The sequence below is a fragment of the Ovis canadensis genome, chromosome 12 (genome assembly GCF_042477335.2).
Source record: "Ovis canadensis isolate MfBH-ARS-UI-01 breed Bighorn chromosome 12, ARS-UI_OviCan_v2, whole genome shotgun sequence".
Classification (NCBI taxonomy): domain Eukaryota; kingdom Metazoa; phylum Chordata; class Mammalia; order Artiodactyla; family Bovidae; genus Ovis; species Ovis canadensis.
Window position 1 is genome coordinate 56,197,735 of NC_091256.1, and position 20,641 is coordinate 56,218,375.

Here is a 20,641-nt window from a genome sequence, read left to right on the forward strand (position 1 = left end):
CATGACATTGTACAGGAGACAGGGATCAAGACCATCCCCATGGAAAAGAAATGCAAAAAAGCAAAATGGCTGTCTGAGGAAGCCTTACAAATGGCTGTGAAAAGAAGAGAAGTGAAAAGCAAAGGAGAAAAGGAAAGATATAAGCATTGGAATGCAGAGTTCCAAAGAACAGCAAGGAGAGATAAGAAAGCCTTCCTCAGCGATCAATGCAAAGAAATAGAGGAAAACAATAGGATGGGACAGACTAGAGATCTCTTCAAGAAAATTAGAGATATCAAGGGAAGATTTCACACAAAGATGGGCTCAATAAAGGACAGAAATGATATGGACCTAACAGAAGCAGAAGATATTAAGAAGAAGTGGCAAGAATACACAGAAGAACTGTACAGAAAAGATCTTCACAACCCAGATAATCACGATGGTGTGATCACTCACCTAGAGCCAGACATCCTAGAATGTGAAGTCAAGTGGGCCTTAGGAAGTATCACTACGAACAAAGCTAGTGGAGGTGATGAAATTCCAGTTGAGCTATTTCAAATCCTAAAAGATGATGTTGTGAAAGTGCTGCACTCAATATGTCAGCAAATTTGGAAAACTCAGCAGTGGCCACAGGACTGGAAAAGGTCAGTTTTCATTCCAATCCCAAAGAAAGGCAATGCCAAGAATGCTCAATTCTACCACACAATTGCACACATCTCACATGCTAGTAAAGTAATGCTCAAAATTCTCCAAGCCAGCCTTCAGCAATATATGAACCATGAACTTGCAGATGTTCAAGCTGGTTTTAGAAAAGGCAGAGGAACTGAAGATCAAATTGCCAACAGCTGCCGGATCATGGAAAAAGCAAGAGAGTTCCAGAAAAACATCTATTTCTGCTTTCTTGACTATGCCAAACATCTATTTCTGCTTTCTTTGACTGCGTGGATCATAATAACTGTGGAAAATTCTGAAAGAGATGGGAATCCCAGACCACCTGACCTGCCTCCAGAGAAATCTGTATGCAGGTCAGGAAGCAACAGTTAGAACTGGACATGGAACAACTGACTGGTTCCAAACAGGAAAAGGAGTACATCAAGGCTGCATATTGTCACCCTGCTTATTTAACTTATATGCAGAGTACATCATGAGCAATGCTGGGCTGAAGGAAGCACAGGCTGGAATCAAGATTGCCAGGAGAAATATCAATAACCTCAGATATGCAGATGACACCCTTCTGGCAGAAAGTGAAGAACTCAAGAGCCTCTTGATGAAAGTGAAAGAGGAGAGTGAAAAAGTTGGCTTAAAGCTCAACATTCAGAAAACTAAGATCATGGCATCCAGTCCCATCACTTCATAGCAAATAGATGGGGAAACAGTAGCTGACTTTATTTTGGGGGGCTACAAAATCACTGCAGATGGTGATTGCAGCCATGAAATTAAAAGACGCTTACTCCTTGGAAGGAAAGTTATGACCAACCTAGATAGCATATTCAAAAGCAGAGACATTACTTTGTCAACAAGGTCCATCTAGTCAAAGCTATGGTTTTTCCAATAGTCATGTATGGATGTGAGAGTTGGACTATAAAGAAAGCTTAGCGCCAAAGAATTGATGCTTTTGAACTGTGGTATTGGAAAAGACTCTTGAGAGTCCCTTGGACTGCAAGGAGATCCAGCCAGTCCATCCTAAAGGAGATCAGTTCTGGGTGTTCATTGGAAGGACTGATGTTGAAGCTGAGACTCCAATATTGTGGCCACCTGATGCGAAGAGGTGACTCATCTGAAAAGACCTTGATGTTGGGAAAGATTGAAGGCAGGAGGAGAAGGGGACGACAGAGGATGAGATGGTTGGATGGCATCACCGACTCAATGGATATGAGTTTGGGTAAACTCCGGGAGTTGGTGATGGACAGGGAGGCCTGGCGTGCTGCTGTCCATGGGGTTACAGAGAGTCGGACATGACTGAGCGACTGAACTGAGAGGTTGCATGTAACTAAGCCAACAAATAGGATGTAGATTGAGAGAGTTAATTCTTAGGTAGATTGACAAGGAGTCTGCCTCTCCCCAGCCCCCAGCACGAGAAAGGAGTCCAGGGCCCTTGAAGAAGAGAAAGGGACAAACATTTTTCTCTACACTGCTTTGTCTTAGTCACATAAGATGTTTTTTCTTAAATTCTGAGTTGTTATGACAACAGTCTTTAAGACTAACTTTCCTCAAGCCCAGAGCTATTGATTACACAACAAAACAACTCGTCTTGCTCATGGGTAGGTCTTTCCTTAAATTCTGTACTAATGATTATATAACAACAATGTGTCTTGCTCCATGACATGTTCCTCCTTCTTAACAAGCACCTTTTGACTAATCTTGTTATCTTAAGACGTATGTTGTATGAGTGGGTCTGGTAAGACCTTTCTATTGTTCTGATCTTATTAATTTAAGATGTATGCTGTGGGATTGGGTCTGGTAAAAGCACTTAAGGCCTTGGTAAGTCTAGCAAGTGGAGCACTCTCTGATTACGTCATCTCTTCTGATGTCTATGTCAGAAGCTTTCTCTGTCCTTTTCACTGTAACAAAGCTTCTGCTACATAAAAGTTCCTGATCCCTGCTACACAAAAGCCTGGTCCCTGATCCTGAAGCAAAATCTTCTTTGGAGATCACAAATCTGACATTGCTAACCATAAGTTATCAAGATATCAGTACAACATGGACATTTTTAATCTGTAATAAAGTTGGCGTGGTCACTTCTGCTATTGCCCTCTTGGAAAATGCAGTGGTAAAACATTAGGGAATGATTTGGGCATGCTGCAATCTGCATGTGCTTAGGCACAGTTTCATTTTTAAGGAACACAGAGTGAATGTAGCACCTAGTTGAATGGAGTCATTTAGGAACACAGAGAAACATGCACACACTTGAAGTATCTAGCTGCTGCCTCTGTGCACCAGGTATGCCTTGAGCCACGCCTGTCCAACCTGGTGATGGAACTCTCCATCTGATTTCAGATGACTTCCGTTCCAGCATTCATGGTAATGCACAAGCTGTGGCCCTTGCAACACCTGTGTCCACAGCAAACTGCAAGGCTCTTCCATGGTGAAGAGCTGCATTTACTGTGACATCTGTGCATTTCTTAGTCATTTATTATGTAACACTGTGTTATCATCTTATGAGACTCCCATCGTATTTTGTTTTTAAATTTTTAATGTGTTGAGTGTTGTGCCCCTAAACTCATAGGACTTTTCCCTAAGTCCTGTGATTTGTGTGAATTTTTTTGCACAGGATGATAAATTCCAAAAAGCATGTGTCATGTTACAAGCAGAATCAACCATAATTTCAAAATATAATGAACGGAAGCTGCTTCTATGCTGATATGTGAATTTATCAATGTAATTACGCCATCAGAAAACAAACTACACTGTTTACTCGGGGTGGGGGGGAGGCTTTCAAAACACTTAAAAAACCTAAACTCATTCTTGTGACTTCTCTGTGCAACAGTTTCAGTGCTCCTATGCCACACAAGACAGAAGCGAAAGTCCACAGGATGGTCATCAGCAGAGAAAGGACACAAGTCTGTGCATCTGTGGCCAAGTCTATGCTTGGACCCGGTGGCCCTGCTGTCCTTGAAGGAGACACCAGCACCAGAAGTCAAGGCCGGCAGACAGAGATGTCAGGGAGACCGGGCTCAGGGAAGAGGCGGGCTTTCACGGGCTCCTTTCTGATGCACGGACGCGTCACATCTGAGCTGAACGCAGATACTCCCGACTTACCTTGGTAACCCGAGTGAATCTTCTCTGCCAGCAAGAGACAGCAGGGCTCAGGCTCCATGAGGGCCGAGCTGTGCACGTGAATCAAGTTGGGGGTGATCCGGAATGGGCAGTAAGGCCGCTGCAGCTCCCCGGCTTCACCTCCGCTGAAGAAGAAAAAAGTGGTTAGTGCTGGTCATGAAGTGTCACTTAGTCTAAGGTGAAACAAGGCCAGGGAAAATGTTCAGAAATTTTCAAGGGAGACACGTCCAAGTCTAAAATGTCTAAACATATTTATTTACTTTTTAAAACTTTTATTTTGTAGTCGGGTATAGCTGATTAACAATGTTGTAACAGACAGTTTCAGGTGAACAGCAAAGGGACTTGGCCACACACATACGTGTATCCATTCTTCCCCAAACTCCTCTCCCATCCAGGCTGCCACACAACATTGAGCAGCGCTCCCTGTTCTATACAGTAGGACCTTCTTGGTATATCCATTATAAACACAGCAGTGTTAAACGTATTTATTTTTAAAAGAAGGGAAATGTTAGTTTAAATGTTTAGTACCCAAGGCAATGATACTTGTTTGTTATTTGATGAGTAAGAGGTTTTCTGGAGACCTGGCTCATCACTCTGAGCGTGAACTGGTCACTGATTCCAGCGTGACTGTCCACTAATGCTGGGAAGAGGGACAGGCAGAGCCGCCCATCTCATTTCATGTGTCTAAACCAAGCATCATTTAACAGGGTCCCTTGGGACCAGTGCCCCCAAGCCAGCCCCCAGGAACCCCCTCCTTTCTACATTCTTGTTCAAAGGACAGATCCAGCAGCACCACTTAAAGTTGCTCCCCTGACGGGTGCAGGCCTGGGATTCGGCTCAGCAACACCCACAGTGCCTGGCGGGTGACAGCACAACCCCCTCCGCCACCCAGCACGGAGGCTCCTGAGGGCAGGGAGGCTCTACAACAGCCCCCGAGAGGTCCATCCGGTTTGATTGCCCAGCTACCGGGAAGGGGTTTCCACCTGGTTCTGACCAAACATCCCAGACTGAGGTTCATGCTGTTTGTCATCATGCCTCTCCTCTCTGACCATCATGAGCCTGGATGCTCAGGCGGGGTATCTGCTCGCCCAGCAGACCCACCCCCTCTCGTGCGCTCCGCTCTCCTCAAACTCCAGCATCTCCTGCCACCTCTCTACTCAGTCGTGACCCTGCTTCCTAGGTCACCGCTCAGAAGAGCGCCCTCTGCTGACACGGACCTGCCAGCACCCGTACTTCTGCACGTGGCTCTCCTTCCGTGAGCGCTTTTCCGGGGTCATCTGGTCCTGGGCTTCACCAGTGATACATCGATGACCTGTGCATCCGTCTCTAGCCCCCTGAATCCTGGGCTCCTGGACTGACACCTTGGCAGCATCACAGGGCAGATTTCTGGTCGACATTACACACTCATCCACAACTCATCACATGTTCCCCCCGGTCCAACTCTCCAGGCAGCTGCTCATCCTGCAATTTCTTCCACCTCATACACGGCACTCTGAGCCAAAGACCCCCACATCTCCTTAACTCTCTGTCTCACACCCCAAACTAACCCATCAGCATACACTGTTTCTGTAAGCCTCCCCTACAGAAACATCCAGGAGATCCACAGTATCTCCACGTCCACCCGCACTGCCTGGTCCGGGACCCACCACCTCCTGGCTATACCACTTCTGCAAACCCCCTGCTCCAACCCCCACCCAGCACAGCACCTATCACAAGCCTTTCATACCATCAACAATATTTCCTTCTAAGAAATGAAAATGCCCTGTCTCTACCCACTGGACATTCCTGAAGCACTGGTGACCTTGTAGCAGCCACTGCCCAAGGACCTGGACCTGGAGAGCAATCATCTCTGCTGAGCCTGGGATGACAAGTCTGCCAAAAAGGAAGTGTCAAAACCACTGGGGACTCGCCAGGCCAGGAGCTAACTTCCTTAGCCTAGTTAACCAGCAGCTCCTGCTGGCCACAGAGGAACAACAGGAACACCTGGAGGCTTGACACGTACCTTACTGTTAGGATGAGACTCTGAAATAACAATGAAGGAAAGGACAAAGAGAGCTGAGATTTGGTTCAAAATAACAGGGAGAGGGGCATGAGGTGGAACAGATGACACAGGCCTGGCCACAGTTAAAGTTATTTATGCCAAATGATCAGTACATATCAGTTCATTATACTAGTTTTTATATTATTTTGAAAATTCTTGGAGTTTTAAAAATAATTAAGTGGCTTCCCTGAACAAACGTTTCATCCAGCAGTCAGCGTGCCCTATGGTCTCTGCCCCTGCTTCCCTGTCTTCTCCACCCTCCCCATCCCTATCTTCCCCGGAGCCAGGCGTGCTCTGCCCAGGGCCTCTGCACTCGCCCAGAACGTCTTCTCTCAAACATGCTGCTTCCTCACCTCCTTCAGGGCTCTGGCCAGCTAGGCTTCGAACTAGAGAAGAGTTCCTTGACCACCGTGGATACACTGGCAACCTCTCCACTGCCCGGAACCCCCTTACTCAGCTCACGCTTCTACACGGAACTTAATACAGCTGACACATGTCTATTAACACAGCTGTTTACTATTAGCCCCCATCCCTATAGAACACAAAGTCCATGAGGGCAGAATTTTGTTTTGATCCTAGCACCACAGTGCTCAGCTCAGAAAAACCACCTGAAAGGCACCTGTCTTTTACTAGAGGAACAAACACGTACAACGCTTACTATTTGGCAGGCACCGCTCCCAGATCTTCATGAACAACTCAGCGGTGAGTGACAAAAGGAACCGGCATGGGCCTTCTCCCCTACACCATTCCAGGTTATCCCACCCCAAACATGCAAATACTATTAGCTCAGGTCTCCCCACAAGTCCATGGAGTGTCTGAATGATCTATTACAAGGATTTCTCTTATCTAAATATCAAGGCTAATTATTAATAGTAACTTCAACACTAATGTTGGTGATCGCAATGTCATTTTAAAATTTTTTTTATTTTACTATGAAGGGCTCTCCCAGCGGCTCAGTGGTAAAGAATCTGCCTGCCAATGCAGGAGACACGGGTTTGATCCCTGGGAAGGGAAGATGCCCTGCAGGAGGAAATGGCAACCCACCCCAGTATTCTTGCCTGGAAAATCCCACAGACAGAAGAGCTGGCAGGCTGCAGTCCATGGGGTGGCAAGAGAGTCAGACACAACTCTCATCAAACAACAACAAACATCAACATGTCATAGTAAACTTAAAGCAGAAAAAATATCAGTAATAAATTCCACTAGAAATCAATTACAATTAAACTTTTGATCTCTTTTTTTCCTAGTTCTCTGTCTCTGGACCTTTTAGTGAAAGTCGCTCAGTCGTGTCTGACTCTTTGTGACCCCACGGACTATACAGTCTATGGAATTCTCCAGGCCAGAATCCTGGAGTGGGGTAGCTGTTCCGTACTCCAAGAGATCTTCCCAACCCAGGGATCGAACCCAGGTCTCCTGCATTGCAGGTGGACTCTTTATCAGCTGAGCCACTAGGGAAGTCTTTAAGTCTTCTCATAAATATACCTATCTTACTTTAAGGTTGTTCAAAGTGGCAAAAATTAATTTTAAATGTGACTGAAAACCAAAAACCAAACCAAACCAAAAAAGCCCCAGACAACAGTGGGCTTCAGACCCGAGTGATCTTTCCGGTCTTTTCTCCTATTGCATTACTATCTACTTTTCTCACAGGCACATGTATCTTCTCAGTCAAAACATAAGAACTCCTTGTAGCAAGAACCAGGTCTTGTCTTTTGTATCCATGGAAGTCCTAGCTGAATACAGAAGAATCAAAATAAGTGCTAAATAAAATCAGAGGGGTAAACTTGGAATTTGGGATTAACAGATACAGACGACTATATATAAAACAGATAAACAACAAAGACCTCCTACACAGCACGAGGAGCTATATTCAATTATCATGTAATAACCAGTACTGAAAAAGAACCTGGAAAAGAATATATATGTGAACAGTGGCGCTAGTGGTAAAGAAACCGACTGCCAAGGCAGGAGACACAGGAGATGGGGGTTGGATCCTTGGGTGGGGGAGATCTCGGGAGGAAGGCATGGCAACCCACTCCAGAATTCTTGTCTGGGGAACCCCATGGACAGAGGAGCCTGGCGGGCTACAGTTAGGGTTGCAGAAAGTCAAACACGACTGGAGCGACTTAGCACCAGCATGCACATGTGAACAATGGCACAAGGGGTAAAGCACTCACCTGCCAATGCAGGAGATCTAAGAGACATGAGTTTGGTCCCTGGGTCAGAAGATCCCCTAGAGGACGGCATGGCAACCCACTCCAGTTATCCTTGCCTGGAGAATCCATGGAGGGAGGAGCCTGAAGGGCTACAGTCCACAGGGTTGCAAAGAGTCTGACACAACTGAAGTGACTTAGTATGCATGTATATAACTGAATCACTTTGCTGCACACCTGAAATACTGTAAATCAGCTATCGTTTTTTCATGTGCGTGCTCATGTCTTTGTGATGCCATGGATTGTATGTAGCCCACCAGGCTCCTCTGTCCATGGGATTCTCCAGGCAAGAATACTGGAGTGGGTTGCCATTTCCTACTCCAGGCAATCTTCCCAACCCAGGGACAAGCTATATGTCAAGAAAAAATTAAAATATAATCAGAGCCTAACCCACTGCTCCTGGCCTCGGGGAGCCTCCATACTCACCCGATCCTGCAGAAGAAGGACTTCACTGGTGCCAATTCGTACTGTGAGGCCTCTAGAAACAAAGACGCCCATCAGTGTCCTGCCCTGGGTGGCTCCCCCTCAAAGCATCACTAACCAAACAGGACACTCTTAAGAGACAGAGCTACTCAAAATGGGACTCCTCTCCCCTTTACCAAGATCTCATCCCATCCAGGATTTACCCGGGCTTTCCTGCTGATCAGCAGCCCTCAGGAGAGGCCCTGAGAGCCACTGATGATGGCCTTTCCCTGTCATCTCCTGCAGTTCTGTGTTTCTACACCTGCCTGCACTCACTGCTTTAAACGTCAACATAGTCACCCTGTGACACAAGTATTTTGCTGGTGATATTCCATGCCATGCTAACAGTTTGGACACATCTCAAAAACTTGGAATTTAGACTACATAGAGCCTTTGGGTGTAGGATATATAATACATTTTTTTTCATTGTGTTTTCTTTCCTTGGATAAATTTCCCAGAGCTGTGTACCTAAGCGATATGATCATTTCATGACTCTCATAATATGTTGGCAAGCTAAGTTCCAGAAAGTGGTACCAATTCAGTGTCATTAATAACATTTTCTCGGGATTTCCCTGGTGATCCAGGGGTTGAGAATCCAGTTTCCAATGCAGGGGAGTTGGGTTTGATCCCTGGTCAGGGAAATAGGATTCTATTCGCTGCAAATACTGAGCCCATGTGCTTTAGAGCCTGTGCTCTGGACTAGAGAGCCTTCGAGCCATAACGAGGACCCAGCATGATGGAAAGAAAGAAAGAAATTTTTTCCCTCACAACTCTCATGCCAAAGGTGCTGCTTCAGTTTTATAAACTTTTGCCTTTGTTTTCCTGATTTACAAGGGGGTAAACTTGCCCACCTTAGGACACAGTAGGACACTCAGTCTATTCTCAAGTATTTCTGATTGCTTTTGCCTGGTGAGTCTCCCTAGTTATCTATCTTGAACATCTGTTCACTGAACAGTCCCCAGTTACAGAACCAAGGAAATGTTTTTTTTTTTAAATACACTGAAGGAGCATTTACAATGAGAATTCTAAAGACCCAAAATACCAAATATAGTCCAGGCATTTATATCCCTGAGGGAAGGATCATTAGCCAGAGTCAGAAACTGGACTTCCGAATAATCAAGAAAAATGTTTATGACTTTTAAAAAAACCTCCAGTTTAAAAGTAAATGGACCGATGACCAAACTATCATAATTCATGAAACTATAAGAGTTGCAGTCCCAGAATTCTGAAACCAGAAGTTGTTACAGAATATCCATGAGAAATAAATGAAAGAACTTGACAAAGTGAGCTGCCCGGATGGCTCAGAGGTAAAGAATCTGCCTGTGATGCAGGAGACAAGACGTGGATTCGATCCCTGGGTCGGGAAGATCCCCTGGAGAAGGGAATGGCTACCCACTCCAGTATTCCTGCCTGGAGAATTCCATGAACAGAGGAACCTGGCGGGGAACAGTTAAAAGTGTCACAGAGTCGGACACAACTGAGCACAGCGAGAAAAAGAAGTAAAAATAATAAGGTAAAGAAATTCATTTCTCTAAGATGTCCTGTTGTCTCAACATCAAAACTGTTTCACTCAAGGCTCATATAAATCATGGAGGAATTAAGGCAAGAGAAGGATGTTTCAAAAACATCCTTAGTTTTCTGATCTGACTTTCAGATCAGATGGGGGGAGCCAGGCTCAGATGGGAGCCATCCCATGGGGCCACTTTCAAGTGCTTAGCTTTGTCTGGGGCGAGGCTTCCTGCTTTCAGGTGCAGTCCCAGCAGCCAAGCTGTCGAAGGGGCTCTGGATTCACGTTGCCAAGGTGAAGGCCAGCTCCATACTGACAGGCAGTGTGACACTGGCACCTCTGTGACCGTGGCAGCTCAGAAACAGCTCAGCTCTTGACTGTGGGGGACCTGATTGCCACCCAAATCCCCAGATCGTGCACTGAGGGGCTCTAAGATAGGACCACTTCATCCAGATGCCAGGATCCTCTAGCATGTGGAGCTTGGACCCCCTTTAGGTGCCTGGCCCAGCTCTCTAAGCTGCGCTGCAGCCCAAGCTCCTGCCCCCAGCCCTCCTTTGGCCGTGCTCCTTTTGGCCAGGCCCATGATGGGGGCTGAGAGCTCCTCTCAACCCCTACTCCATAATCATAAGTGCCCTGCTTCTAAGCAGACCTAAATCAACACAGTTACTGTGTCGGTCCACCGGAGAGGTCTTTGTGAAGGTTAACTGGGTTACTCCACTAAAGCATCAAGAAGGGATCCTGACAACCAGTAACCACTCAATAGATGATAGCAGTAAAGATAAGCCTTTATGCTGTGGATGCGCCAAACACCCCCAGGGCTTCACTTACCCACTGACTGCTAGGTCCTCTCGGCAACCCTGTATTAACAGGCACATCAGAAGCTAAGATTCTCATTTTACGATGAGAAGCCAGGTGGCCTCCAAGGTTCACGTGTTCGGTCGCTAGGTCGCCTCTTTGCGACCCCATGAGCTGCAGCATGCCAGGCTTCCCTGTCCTTCACCATATCCCAGAGCTTGCTCAAATTCATGTCCATTGAGTCGGCGATGCCATCCAACCATCTAGTCCTCTATCACCCCCTTCTCCTCCTGCCTTCAATCTTTCCCAAGATCAAGGTCTTTTCCAATGAGTCGGCTCTTCGCATCAGGTGGCCAAAGTATTGGAGCTTCAGCTTCAGCATTAGTCCTTCCAGTGCATATTCAGGACTGATTTCCTTTAAGGTTGACTGGTTTGACTTCCTTGTAGCCCAAAGGATTTTGAAAGAGTCCAAGGTTCACAAAGGGACATAATTCAATTTGAAATTCAGACCTTCAGATTCCAAGCCTAAAATTCCTTGCACATAAAAGATACTGCAACTCTACTGTAAGGTGAACACGCCTGCACTATTTACACATCAGGCATCTGAATTCAGCTGCATTCCCCAGGAGTCCGCAAACACAGAACGTCAGCCTATGGGATCTCAAACAGTAGATGGGTGCCCACAGTCACTTCCACACCTGGGCTAGAGTGTGCAAGTTCTTGTTGCTGAAGCTGTGTTCTAAAGAAAGAGTGGTCAGCTCCTTCTCAGAGGTCTGTATGACAAACCTAAGTGGAAACGTGCTCCAACTCTGGGCCAGACCTGACAACCACTGAGTTTATACAGCTTCCTGTGTCCTCTTAATGTTCTCTGAACTCAAAGGAAGGCACAGAAGGAGGTAACACGTGCATAAGCCAGGAACAGTGTGGGGGCTAAAAAATGGCTCTTGGGGAGAATCTGGATCCTTGGGGTTCCTAAGGCAAAAGTACAGTGTTAGGAGTGAACGAGATGGACACTGACTTTGTGGAGCAAGTTAACGTTTAGGTCTGAAAGACAACAATTTCAGAGACTAGTATGTTTTTGCAAGTAGGGAAAATATTAAATAATTAGCAAAGATAAGAAGGTGAAAAAATCAGACAGAGACGGTAGGGCGATACTGAAAGGTAAATGAGAAAAGAGCTGGTGAACAGTCCCACGTGTGTGTTCTGTCCACAGTTGTACCTCAGCATCTAGAACAGCTCTCAGCACACAGAGACAGCTGCATAAATGTCCCCAGGATGAATACACGGCAAACAAAAGCAGAAAAACAAATATGGCCAGTTAAAGTTTGACAACACATATTTAGGAAAGAGGAAGAAAAATGAAATCAGTGTTTTTGAATGAGGAGAAGGGGAAAGAAGGAAAGCTATGACAAATCCAGAGAGCAATACTAAAAAGCAGAGACATCACTTTTCCCACAAAGGTCTATATATTCAAAGCTATGGTTTTTCCAGTCACGTACGGATGTGAGAGTTGGACCATAAAGAAGCTGAGTGCTGAAGAACTGATGAGTTTGAATTGTGGTGCTGGAGAAGACTCTTAAGAGTCCCTTGGACTGCAAGGCGATCACACCAGTCAATCCTAAAGGAAATCAACCCTGAACAGTCACTGGAAGGACTGATGCTGAGGCTCCAATACTTCGGGCACCTGATGTGAAGAGCTGACTCATTGGAAAAGATCCTGTTGCTGGGAAAGATTGAAGGCAGGAGGAGAAGGGGACGACAGAGGATGACATGGTTGGATGGCATCAATGACTCAATGGACATTAGTTTGAGCAAACTCTGGGATATCGTCAAGGACAGGGAAGCCTGGCATGCTGCAGTCCATGTAGTAACAAACAGTAGGATGTGACTGAGCGAATGAACAACAACAAAACAGGAGAGGAGCTGGAAGAAAAGCAGGAGTGACAGGTGTCTTTTCCGAAGCGTCTACAAAACGTGTACAGAGGACAGAGAGAGGGTCTGTGGTTAAAAAAAAAAAAAAAAAGCCTGTAAAACTGATCTTCACTGGGCTGGGCAGTGGACTGAAAACCAGAAAAAAGCACAGAAATCTGGATCTGCAGGATGAAGTTCTGGGGATCCACCTCACAACAGTGTGAACGGACTTCACGCTGCTGAACCGTACACTCAAAATGGCTGTTGTTCAGTTGTTAAGTCATGTCTGACTCTGCAATTCCATGGACTGCAGCATGCCAGGCTTCCCTGTCCTTACCATCTCCTGGAGTTTGTTCAAACTCATGTCCATAAAGTCAGTGATGCCATCCAACCGTCTCATTCTCTGCCACCCACTTCTCCTCCTGACTTCAATCTTTTCTAGCCATTAGGGTCTTTCCTAATGAGTCAGCTCTTATGATGGTAAATTTTGTGAATGTGTTTTTTTTTTTTACCATAATAAAATAATCAAAACGAGAGAAAAGGGTTTGGGATCAAAAAGAAAACTGATCTATACTAAAATTTTTAAAAGATGTTTTATGAAAAATATGAAATAAGATATAAAGGGTAACTTGAGAAAGGATTTCTGTCAGTTCCAGAAAAAACATCTACTTCTGCTTTATTGACTATGCCAAAGCCTTTGACTGCGTGGATCACAAAAAACTGTGGGAAATTCTTCAAGAGATAGGAATTCCAGACCACCTTACCTGCCTCTTGAGAGTCCCTTGGACTGCAAGGAGATCAAGCCAGTCAATCCTAAAGGAAATCAGTCCTGAATATTCATTGGAAGGACTGACGCTGAAGCTGAAACTCCAATACTTTGACCACCTAATGCAAAGAACTGACTCATTGGAAAAGACCCTGATGCTGGGAAAGACTGAGGGCAGGAGGAGAAGGGGAGAACACAGGATGAGATGGTTGGATAGCATCACCGACTTGATGGACATGAGCTTGAACAAGCTCTGGGAATTGGTGATGGACAGGGAAGCCCGGTGTGCTGCAGTCCATGGGGTCACAGAGAGTCGAACATGACTGAGCGACTGAACTGAACTTACCTCCCTCCTGAGAAATCTGCATGCAGATCAAGAAGCAACAGTTAGAACCAGATGTATATTGTCACTCTGCTTATGTAAGTTATATGCAGAATACAACATGCGAAATACTGGGCTGGATGAAGCACAAGCTGGAATCAAGACTGCTGGGAGAAGTGTCTGTAACCTCAAGATATGCAGATGACACCACCCTTATGGCAGAAAGAGAAGAGGAACTGAAGAGCCTCTTGATGAAAGTGAAAGAGGAGAGTGAAAAAGTTGGCTTAAAACTCAACATTCAAAAACTAATGTGAAGCTAAAGTCCCAATATTTTGGGCACCTGATGTGAAGAACTGACTCACTGGAAAAGACCCTGATGCTGGGAAAGACTGAAGGCAGGAGGAGAAGGGGAGAACACAGGATGAGATGGTTGGATGGCATCACTGACTTGATGGACATAAGTTTGAGCATGCTCTGGGAGACAGTGAAGGACAGGGAAGTCTGGCGTGCTGCAGTCCATGGGGTCACAGAGAGTCAGACATGATGGAGTGACTGAACTACCTAACTGAGAAAGGATGAATGAATACATGGAATATTCATGACATGGGATAGAAGATCACAAAGAAAATTTCGAGTAGGAATCCATCCCCCATCCCCCAGTTCAGGCAAAGCAGCATTTCCAAAGGAAAACAAAATGATGGGAATCAAAACTTTTAAGGAGAAGAAAAACTGGAAAGGGATCTAACTTTGAGAAGCTCATCTCTAGAGAGAGAGATAATGAAGTCAGTGTAAGAGGAAAAACACAACTGTATTCACGTGAAGGAAACAGAGCCTTTGTAGCAATTAACCTGCTATATAGCATGCTGTAATCGAACCATATTTATAGCATATAATCTGTGAAATTAAGTTGACTGAATGAAAGCAAATTTATTGGACCTTTATGTCATTAGAAGCATTTAAAATGTGATTTTCATCACACTTTGCCTTTTAAAAATAAATAAGAAAAACCATATAATTTGCATCGCTGAGTAATGCATTCACTTGTGTACTATTTCTGGTAGAATGAAACTGATCTTAACCAGGCGAGATAAACATCTGAATATTGGTCCCATTACCTCTTTGTGTCCAGTTGTTCCAGAACAGAAGCTGAGCATGGGCAGTGTGCGTGTAGAACACCCTCATGTCTTGGGGGGCAAGCAGTTCAACAAAATGACAAGACTCCAAGAACTCTTTCTGACAATTCAGGATCGAAGGAGCCTGTTCAGAAATGTGCACTAACCTTCCAGAGAGAAATGAAAACACTGCCACAAAGGTACCCTATGAAAAACATGCAAAATAAATGCACAGTTTTCAGATATGACTAGCAACATTTCCTGAATAAATTTCATCTAGATGTCTATTATGATCAATAACTTAAAACGTACACACACATACATCTGGCAAAGGTAACAAAACTCTCCAACATACTTCTTGGTTATCACTGTAAAACCGGAATTTTTCCTTCTGAAGTAAGTTCTGCCAAACGATACACCAGCTCATTCTATACCTATTAAACAGCGAATCCCTGGTGGCTCAGACGGTAAAGAGTCTGTCTGCAATGCAGGAGACCTGAGTTCAATCCTTGGGTCAGGAAGATCCCCTGGAAAAGGGAATGGCCACCCACTCCAGTATTCTTGCTTGGAGAATTCCATGGAGAATTCCTAGCGGGCTACAGTCCATGGGGTCAGAAAGAGTTGGACATGACTGAGAGTGACTAACAGTTTCACTTTCACACTACAGACTGTGTTCACTTGATTCCTTCTTCGCAAACTGTGCTGTATACCTCACAGGACGGTCTTCCCTTTGTCTGTACATATCTAGGCTTCAAGATCAAGCTCTAGATTTACTCGTTCCAAGATGCTGTCTTTGACATACCTCGTAAGAATCATTTCTCTAATTCGTTTCATCAGACATAAACATAATCTACTTATAATCAGTCACGGTTCGTACTGTCTAGCACTGGCATATGTTTTCCTCTCTAGTGTTAATTTGAAGATCTTAAAAGGAAAATGTTTTTCTAAAGCTTTTTTTTCTTAAATCTCCATAGCACTTACTATAATACTGTAAACACCCTAGTTATTAATAGTAAAACAAGCATGTAGTAACATTAGGGATATCTCGTTCTCCAGTATTATAAAATCTCTGAGTTACAATTATGTTGTTCAGTTCAGTCGCTCAGTTGTGTCCAACTCTTTGCAACCCCATGGGCTGCAGCACGCCAGGCTTCCCTGTCCATCAACAACACCCAGAGCTTGTTCAAACTCTTGTTCCATCTACTCGGTGATGCCATCCAACCATCTCATCCTCTGTTGTCCCCTTTTCCTCCTGCCCTCAGTCCTTCTCAGAATCAGGGTCTTTTCCAGTGAGTCAGTTCTTCACATCAGGTGGCCAAAGTATTGGCGCTTCAGCATTGGTCCTTCCAGTGAGTATTCAGGACTGATTATGTTGAGGTCTACACAAAAACTGGGCTTCCCAGATGGTGCCAGTGGTAAAGAACCTGACGGCCAATGCAAGAGACATAAGAGATGCAGGTTCAGTCCCTGGATCAGGAAGATTCCCTGGTGAAGGGCATGGCAATCCACTCCAGCATTCTTGACTGGAGATCCCCATGGGTAGAGGAGCCTGGTGGGCTACAATCCATCGGGTCACAAAGAGTCGGACTGAAGCGACTTAGCATGCATGCACTACACATAAATTAAGTAATCTCCATCATGTCAGCAAAACATGAACCTCAATTATTCTGTCCACATGAAGAAAAGATAAATACTAAATAAGTCTTTCAAAATTTTACAAAAGATGACATCATCTCAACTCACCTGCTCTATAAAATCCAGTTGTTACAACCTGGAGTAGTAGGTATTGGAACCAAGAATGATATAAATAGAAATCAACATTTGGAGATTAGAATTCGATGCAGGAAATTACTCTGCAGTGTTGCTTTTTTTCTCTTTCTTAATTTGGGAGAACTCAGGGTTGCTAGGAGAGAGAGGTACCCCAGAACCAAAGCAAAGCCGACTAACACTCATGTGCTGCTTCCTGTTTTCAGATGTTTTCTTTGTCAAGGGCAGGAGAAACTCAAGATGCCTCATTAGCAGTTTTCTCCAGTTGTTTACCTCAAACTGTGGTTACTGAAATGCTCAGTTGTCACTTTTAAGAATCTACATCAAGATAAGGTCCCTAAGAAAAACCACCCCGGCTGATATGGCAAAATCGGTGAATTCTTACTGTGGTTTTGGAAGTGTGACCTGAAGCAATAGTGGCCAGCTCCTCCAGACTGCACAAGGTCACATCACCTTGAGGTGCTCCGTTCTGACTGAGAATCTGGAAAGACTCATTGTTTGCTAAGAAACACAGGAAAATAGATAGGTAGTCTGTTTCACAACAGTATCTTTAGGAAGTCATTTTCATCACGATTACAGTTGGCTAATTTTTTTAGGATAAGGACACCTCGGAATATTTTCCTTGAAAGATCAGTTTTTTCTTTCACCTAAAACACTGACAGTTGTATATACTTAAGATTTTGAATTTATGAATTTGGCATGTTCTGGTTCATAGGGAACGAGATAAATTTAAAGTACCAAAATAAGGTACCGAAACCAAAAATTCTCAACATACACAGAAGGGATTTGTATAGCAGAAACATTACTCCAGTATTCAGGAATTATATATCATCTATGAACCCACAGAGGTTTGTGCTGCAGAATGTGCACTTTTAAAATCCTTTGAGAAGAAAGTTGTCAAAAGAAAGTGTTTACACCCATTCCATTTTAATTTGGTAAATTCCTGACATGACATGACGGCATTTTAAAAGTATGTCTATGACAGGGAAATGTAAATGTATCTAGTCCAACTATTCCCCCCACCAATAATCATAGAAGACAATATTCCTTTAAAAAGTGAATCTCCAAAATGTGGTATGCCAAACTTACTCTCCTGAAATAAAGGTGCAAAATATTGCAACAAAAATACTAAACTATTACACAAAGAGGGCTTTCTAGATGGCTCTGTGGTAAAGAATCCACCTGCCAAGCAGGAGACGCAGATTCGATGCGTGGGTTGGGAAGATTCCCTGGAGATGGGCGTGGCAACCCAATCCAGTATTCTTGCCTAGAGAATCACATGGACAGAGGCGCTTGGCAGAGGCACTAGGAATTGCAAAGAATCAGACACGACTGAAGCGCATGCACACAGTGCCAATTTGAAAAACTAAGATGCCAATGGCATCAGTGTAGATTTACTCATCTCACATAGAACAGCATAAAAAACAGAACATTTCTGTGCCTAAAACCAGGCAGACAATGGTTCTGGCCTGGCTGCCGTTTACGAGCAGTGATGTGTGTGCAAGACTGTATTTTCTGGGCACCATTTACCTTGTACACTGTGTACGCAGAGAAGGGCATAGTTAAGGGCATCCAGTGTGTTTGGTTTACCATGAATTTCCGATGGGAAGTATTTTTTCATTTCTTGGACAACCGTTATAAGTTCTTCAGAAACTCTGTTTCGATTCTGCTGTTCACTGTAAGATTTTTTAAAAAAAATTCTAAATTCACATTTTGGATTACAATAGGTCAACTTTCATTGAACGGTGTATTTCCGGGCCATGCCTACTTTCTGAGCACTTAACATGAATCAGTCATTCAGTTCACAGATTTATTATCCCCTTTTTACATGTGGGGAATCACAGGTCAAGAAACTGGTAAACATCCAACCTTTTCTACTGTTTGATTCCCACTTTAGCCTAGAGTCAGCAATTCCCTAACCACTTTTTACCTACTTATATAGTGAATTTCCTTCAGTGTCTCCAGGGTATTTCATTCCAAGCTGCTGGAGACTCCCGGTAAACTTTTTCCTAGGCTTATAAACAAAATGCAAAAAGATGGAAGCCCGTCTTTCCCTTCTACTGCCCCAGCAAAGAACAATAAACACATCAGGTCATTTCACCTGTTGCTGGTCTGCACGAATTTGCTCCGCAGCTCGCATTTCTGGCTCCATAGCTCAGCAGCATCATTCTCGGGGGCCTCAAGACCACTGGCCTGTTGTCCTTCAAGTTCATGACGCTGGTTCCCCCTGGAGTTCTCAGATTTACCACTGGACCTTTCTACATCTTCACAGGGATCCATCTTTCGCCCAGCAGCCCTCAGTCAGTCGCCTGCTCTTTGCTACTTTGCAATCGGCGACCGAACCGTATTTCTCATTGTGGTCCATGCCAACGCCTTACAGATGTCAGTCATCATTAGCGGACAACTACTGACCCTGCTCCTCCGGGGGCACTTTTCTCCCCAGTATTTCCCTGCAATTTGGGATGTCACCGCTCACCGGAGATCCACCCTGGAGGGGGAGGGTAGAAATAAAAGTGACAAGTGTCAAGAGAAACACAATTCGATTGCGGAAGCCCGGCTGTGGCTCCTGGGGTGGGCAGCCCTGGGGGAGACCCCGGCCCCGGCAGCCCCAATGATCGCGGCGCACCCAGGAACAGGACCGAGCAAGAAGCCACTTGAAGCACAAAGTTCCCACAGTGCAGTACAGGCTTGAGGCGACCGCGGGCGGCGGGCTCCGAGCCCACCCTGCCCGGGACGAGCACTCACCCGCCGCCGCCGGCGCTGCTCAGCCCAGAGGACCGGACCCCGCGCAGTCTCGAGGCCCGCCGCGTGCCAGGCGACCGCCGGCACCACGCCCCCCGCGCTCCACGTGACACGGCTCCGCCCCCGGGGCGCGCGATTGGCCACCGCCGCCAGCCCTACGGGTCCCCATTGGCCCGGGGGCGGGGTCCGCGCCGGGCGCCCGGGTTACATAACGGGAGGGGAGGGAGCGAGGGCAAAGGCCCCCAGAGTCCGTTACGTAACGCCGGGGATTCGGCCTGAGGACTGCAAATGACTAATCCTACTGGTCGGCGCGTACACAAGGGGCGGAGGGACCCTGAGGAGGCCCTAGTCCCCGCCCCTTTATGGCGTCGGGGGATGGGCCACGGGGGACGCTGGAGCGAGCGCGGCAGTGATAGGGCGCCGGAGCCACCAATCACGAGGGGGCGGGCCCCGAGCGGCAGGGTGGGCGGGATCGGCCCAGCCTCCATGTGATTGGTAGCTGCACCCGACTGCAGTACTCTTCCCTGGAAAATCCCGTGGACGGAGGAGCCTGGTAGGCTGCAGTCCATGGTATAGCTAAGAGTCGGACACGACTGAACGACTTCACTTTCACTTTTCACTTTCCTGCATTGGAGAAGGAAATGGCAACCCACTTGCCTGGATAATCCCAGGGACGGCGGAGCCTGGTGGGCTGCCGTCTATGGGGTCGCAGAGTCGGACACGACTGAAGCGACTTAGCAGCAGCAGCAGCAGCAGCAGCAGCAACCAGGGAGCGCCAGGAGGTGTCCGGGAGGGTGGAGCCGGCGGGTTGGGCATCCGGAGGAGGGCGCTGGACGTCCTAGCGCAGCGCTTGCTTTATGTCTTCTCCAGTTCCCGTCGTTTCCATGTTTTTAACGACCTTCTTTCACTCCCGCCGACACGAAGTGAGCGGCTGGGGGGACCCAGGCCGTGTAGCCGACCTGGGAAGATCAAACCTGGTTTTCAGAAGTGGAATTCTCACAACTTGAAACATTTCCCTCGTCTTCCTAAAGCTAAAGATTTCATTTAGCAACTGGAGAAAGACAAGTGTTTGTAAAAGACACTATTTTGTAAAAGAAAGTGTTCAGTTCAGTTCAGTCGCTCAGTCGTGTCCGACTCTTTGCGACCCCATGAATCGCAGCACGCCAGGCCTCTCTGTCCATCACCAACTCCCGGAGTTCACTCAGACTCACGTCCATCGAGTCAGTGATGCCATCCAGCCATCTCATCCT

At 45.9% G+C, this 20,641-nt stretch overlaps 1 protein-coding gene across 7 annotated transcripts in view; it reads right to left on the reverse strand.

Annotated features, from left to right (window-relative positions):
• The window catches only part of PER3 (period circadian regulator 3), a 71,318-nt gene extending 51,819 nt beyond the window's left edge, over positions 1-19,499 (reverse strand). For all 7 annotated transcript variants that reach the window (XM_069545795.1, XM_069545794.1, XM_069545793.1 and 4 more), the window contains exons 1-7: positions 19,395-19,499; positions 18,751-19,137; positions 18,180-18,325; positions 17,035-17,150; positions 14,886-15,087; positions 8,434-8,485; positions 3,739-3,881 (exon numbers count right to left, since the gene is read on the reverse strand). In XM_069545795.1, coding sequence (XP_069401896.1) covers positions 3,739-3,881; positions 8,434-8,485; positions 14,886-15,087; positions 17,035-17,150; positions 18,180-18,325; positions 18,751-18,929 — 838 coding nt within the window. In that variant the 5' untranslated portion in view covers positions 18,930-19,137; positions 19,395-19,499. The remainder of the gene's footprint in view (positions 1-3,738; positions 3,882-8,433; positions 8,486-14,885; positions 15,088-17,034; positions 17,151-18,179; positions 18,326-18,750; positions 19,138-19,394) is intronic.
• Positions 19,500-20,641: the final 1,142 nt, after the last annotated feature.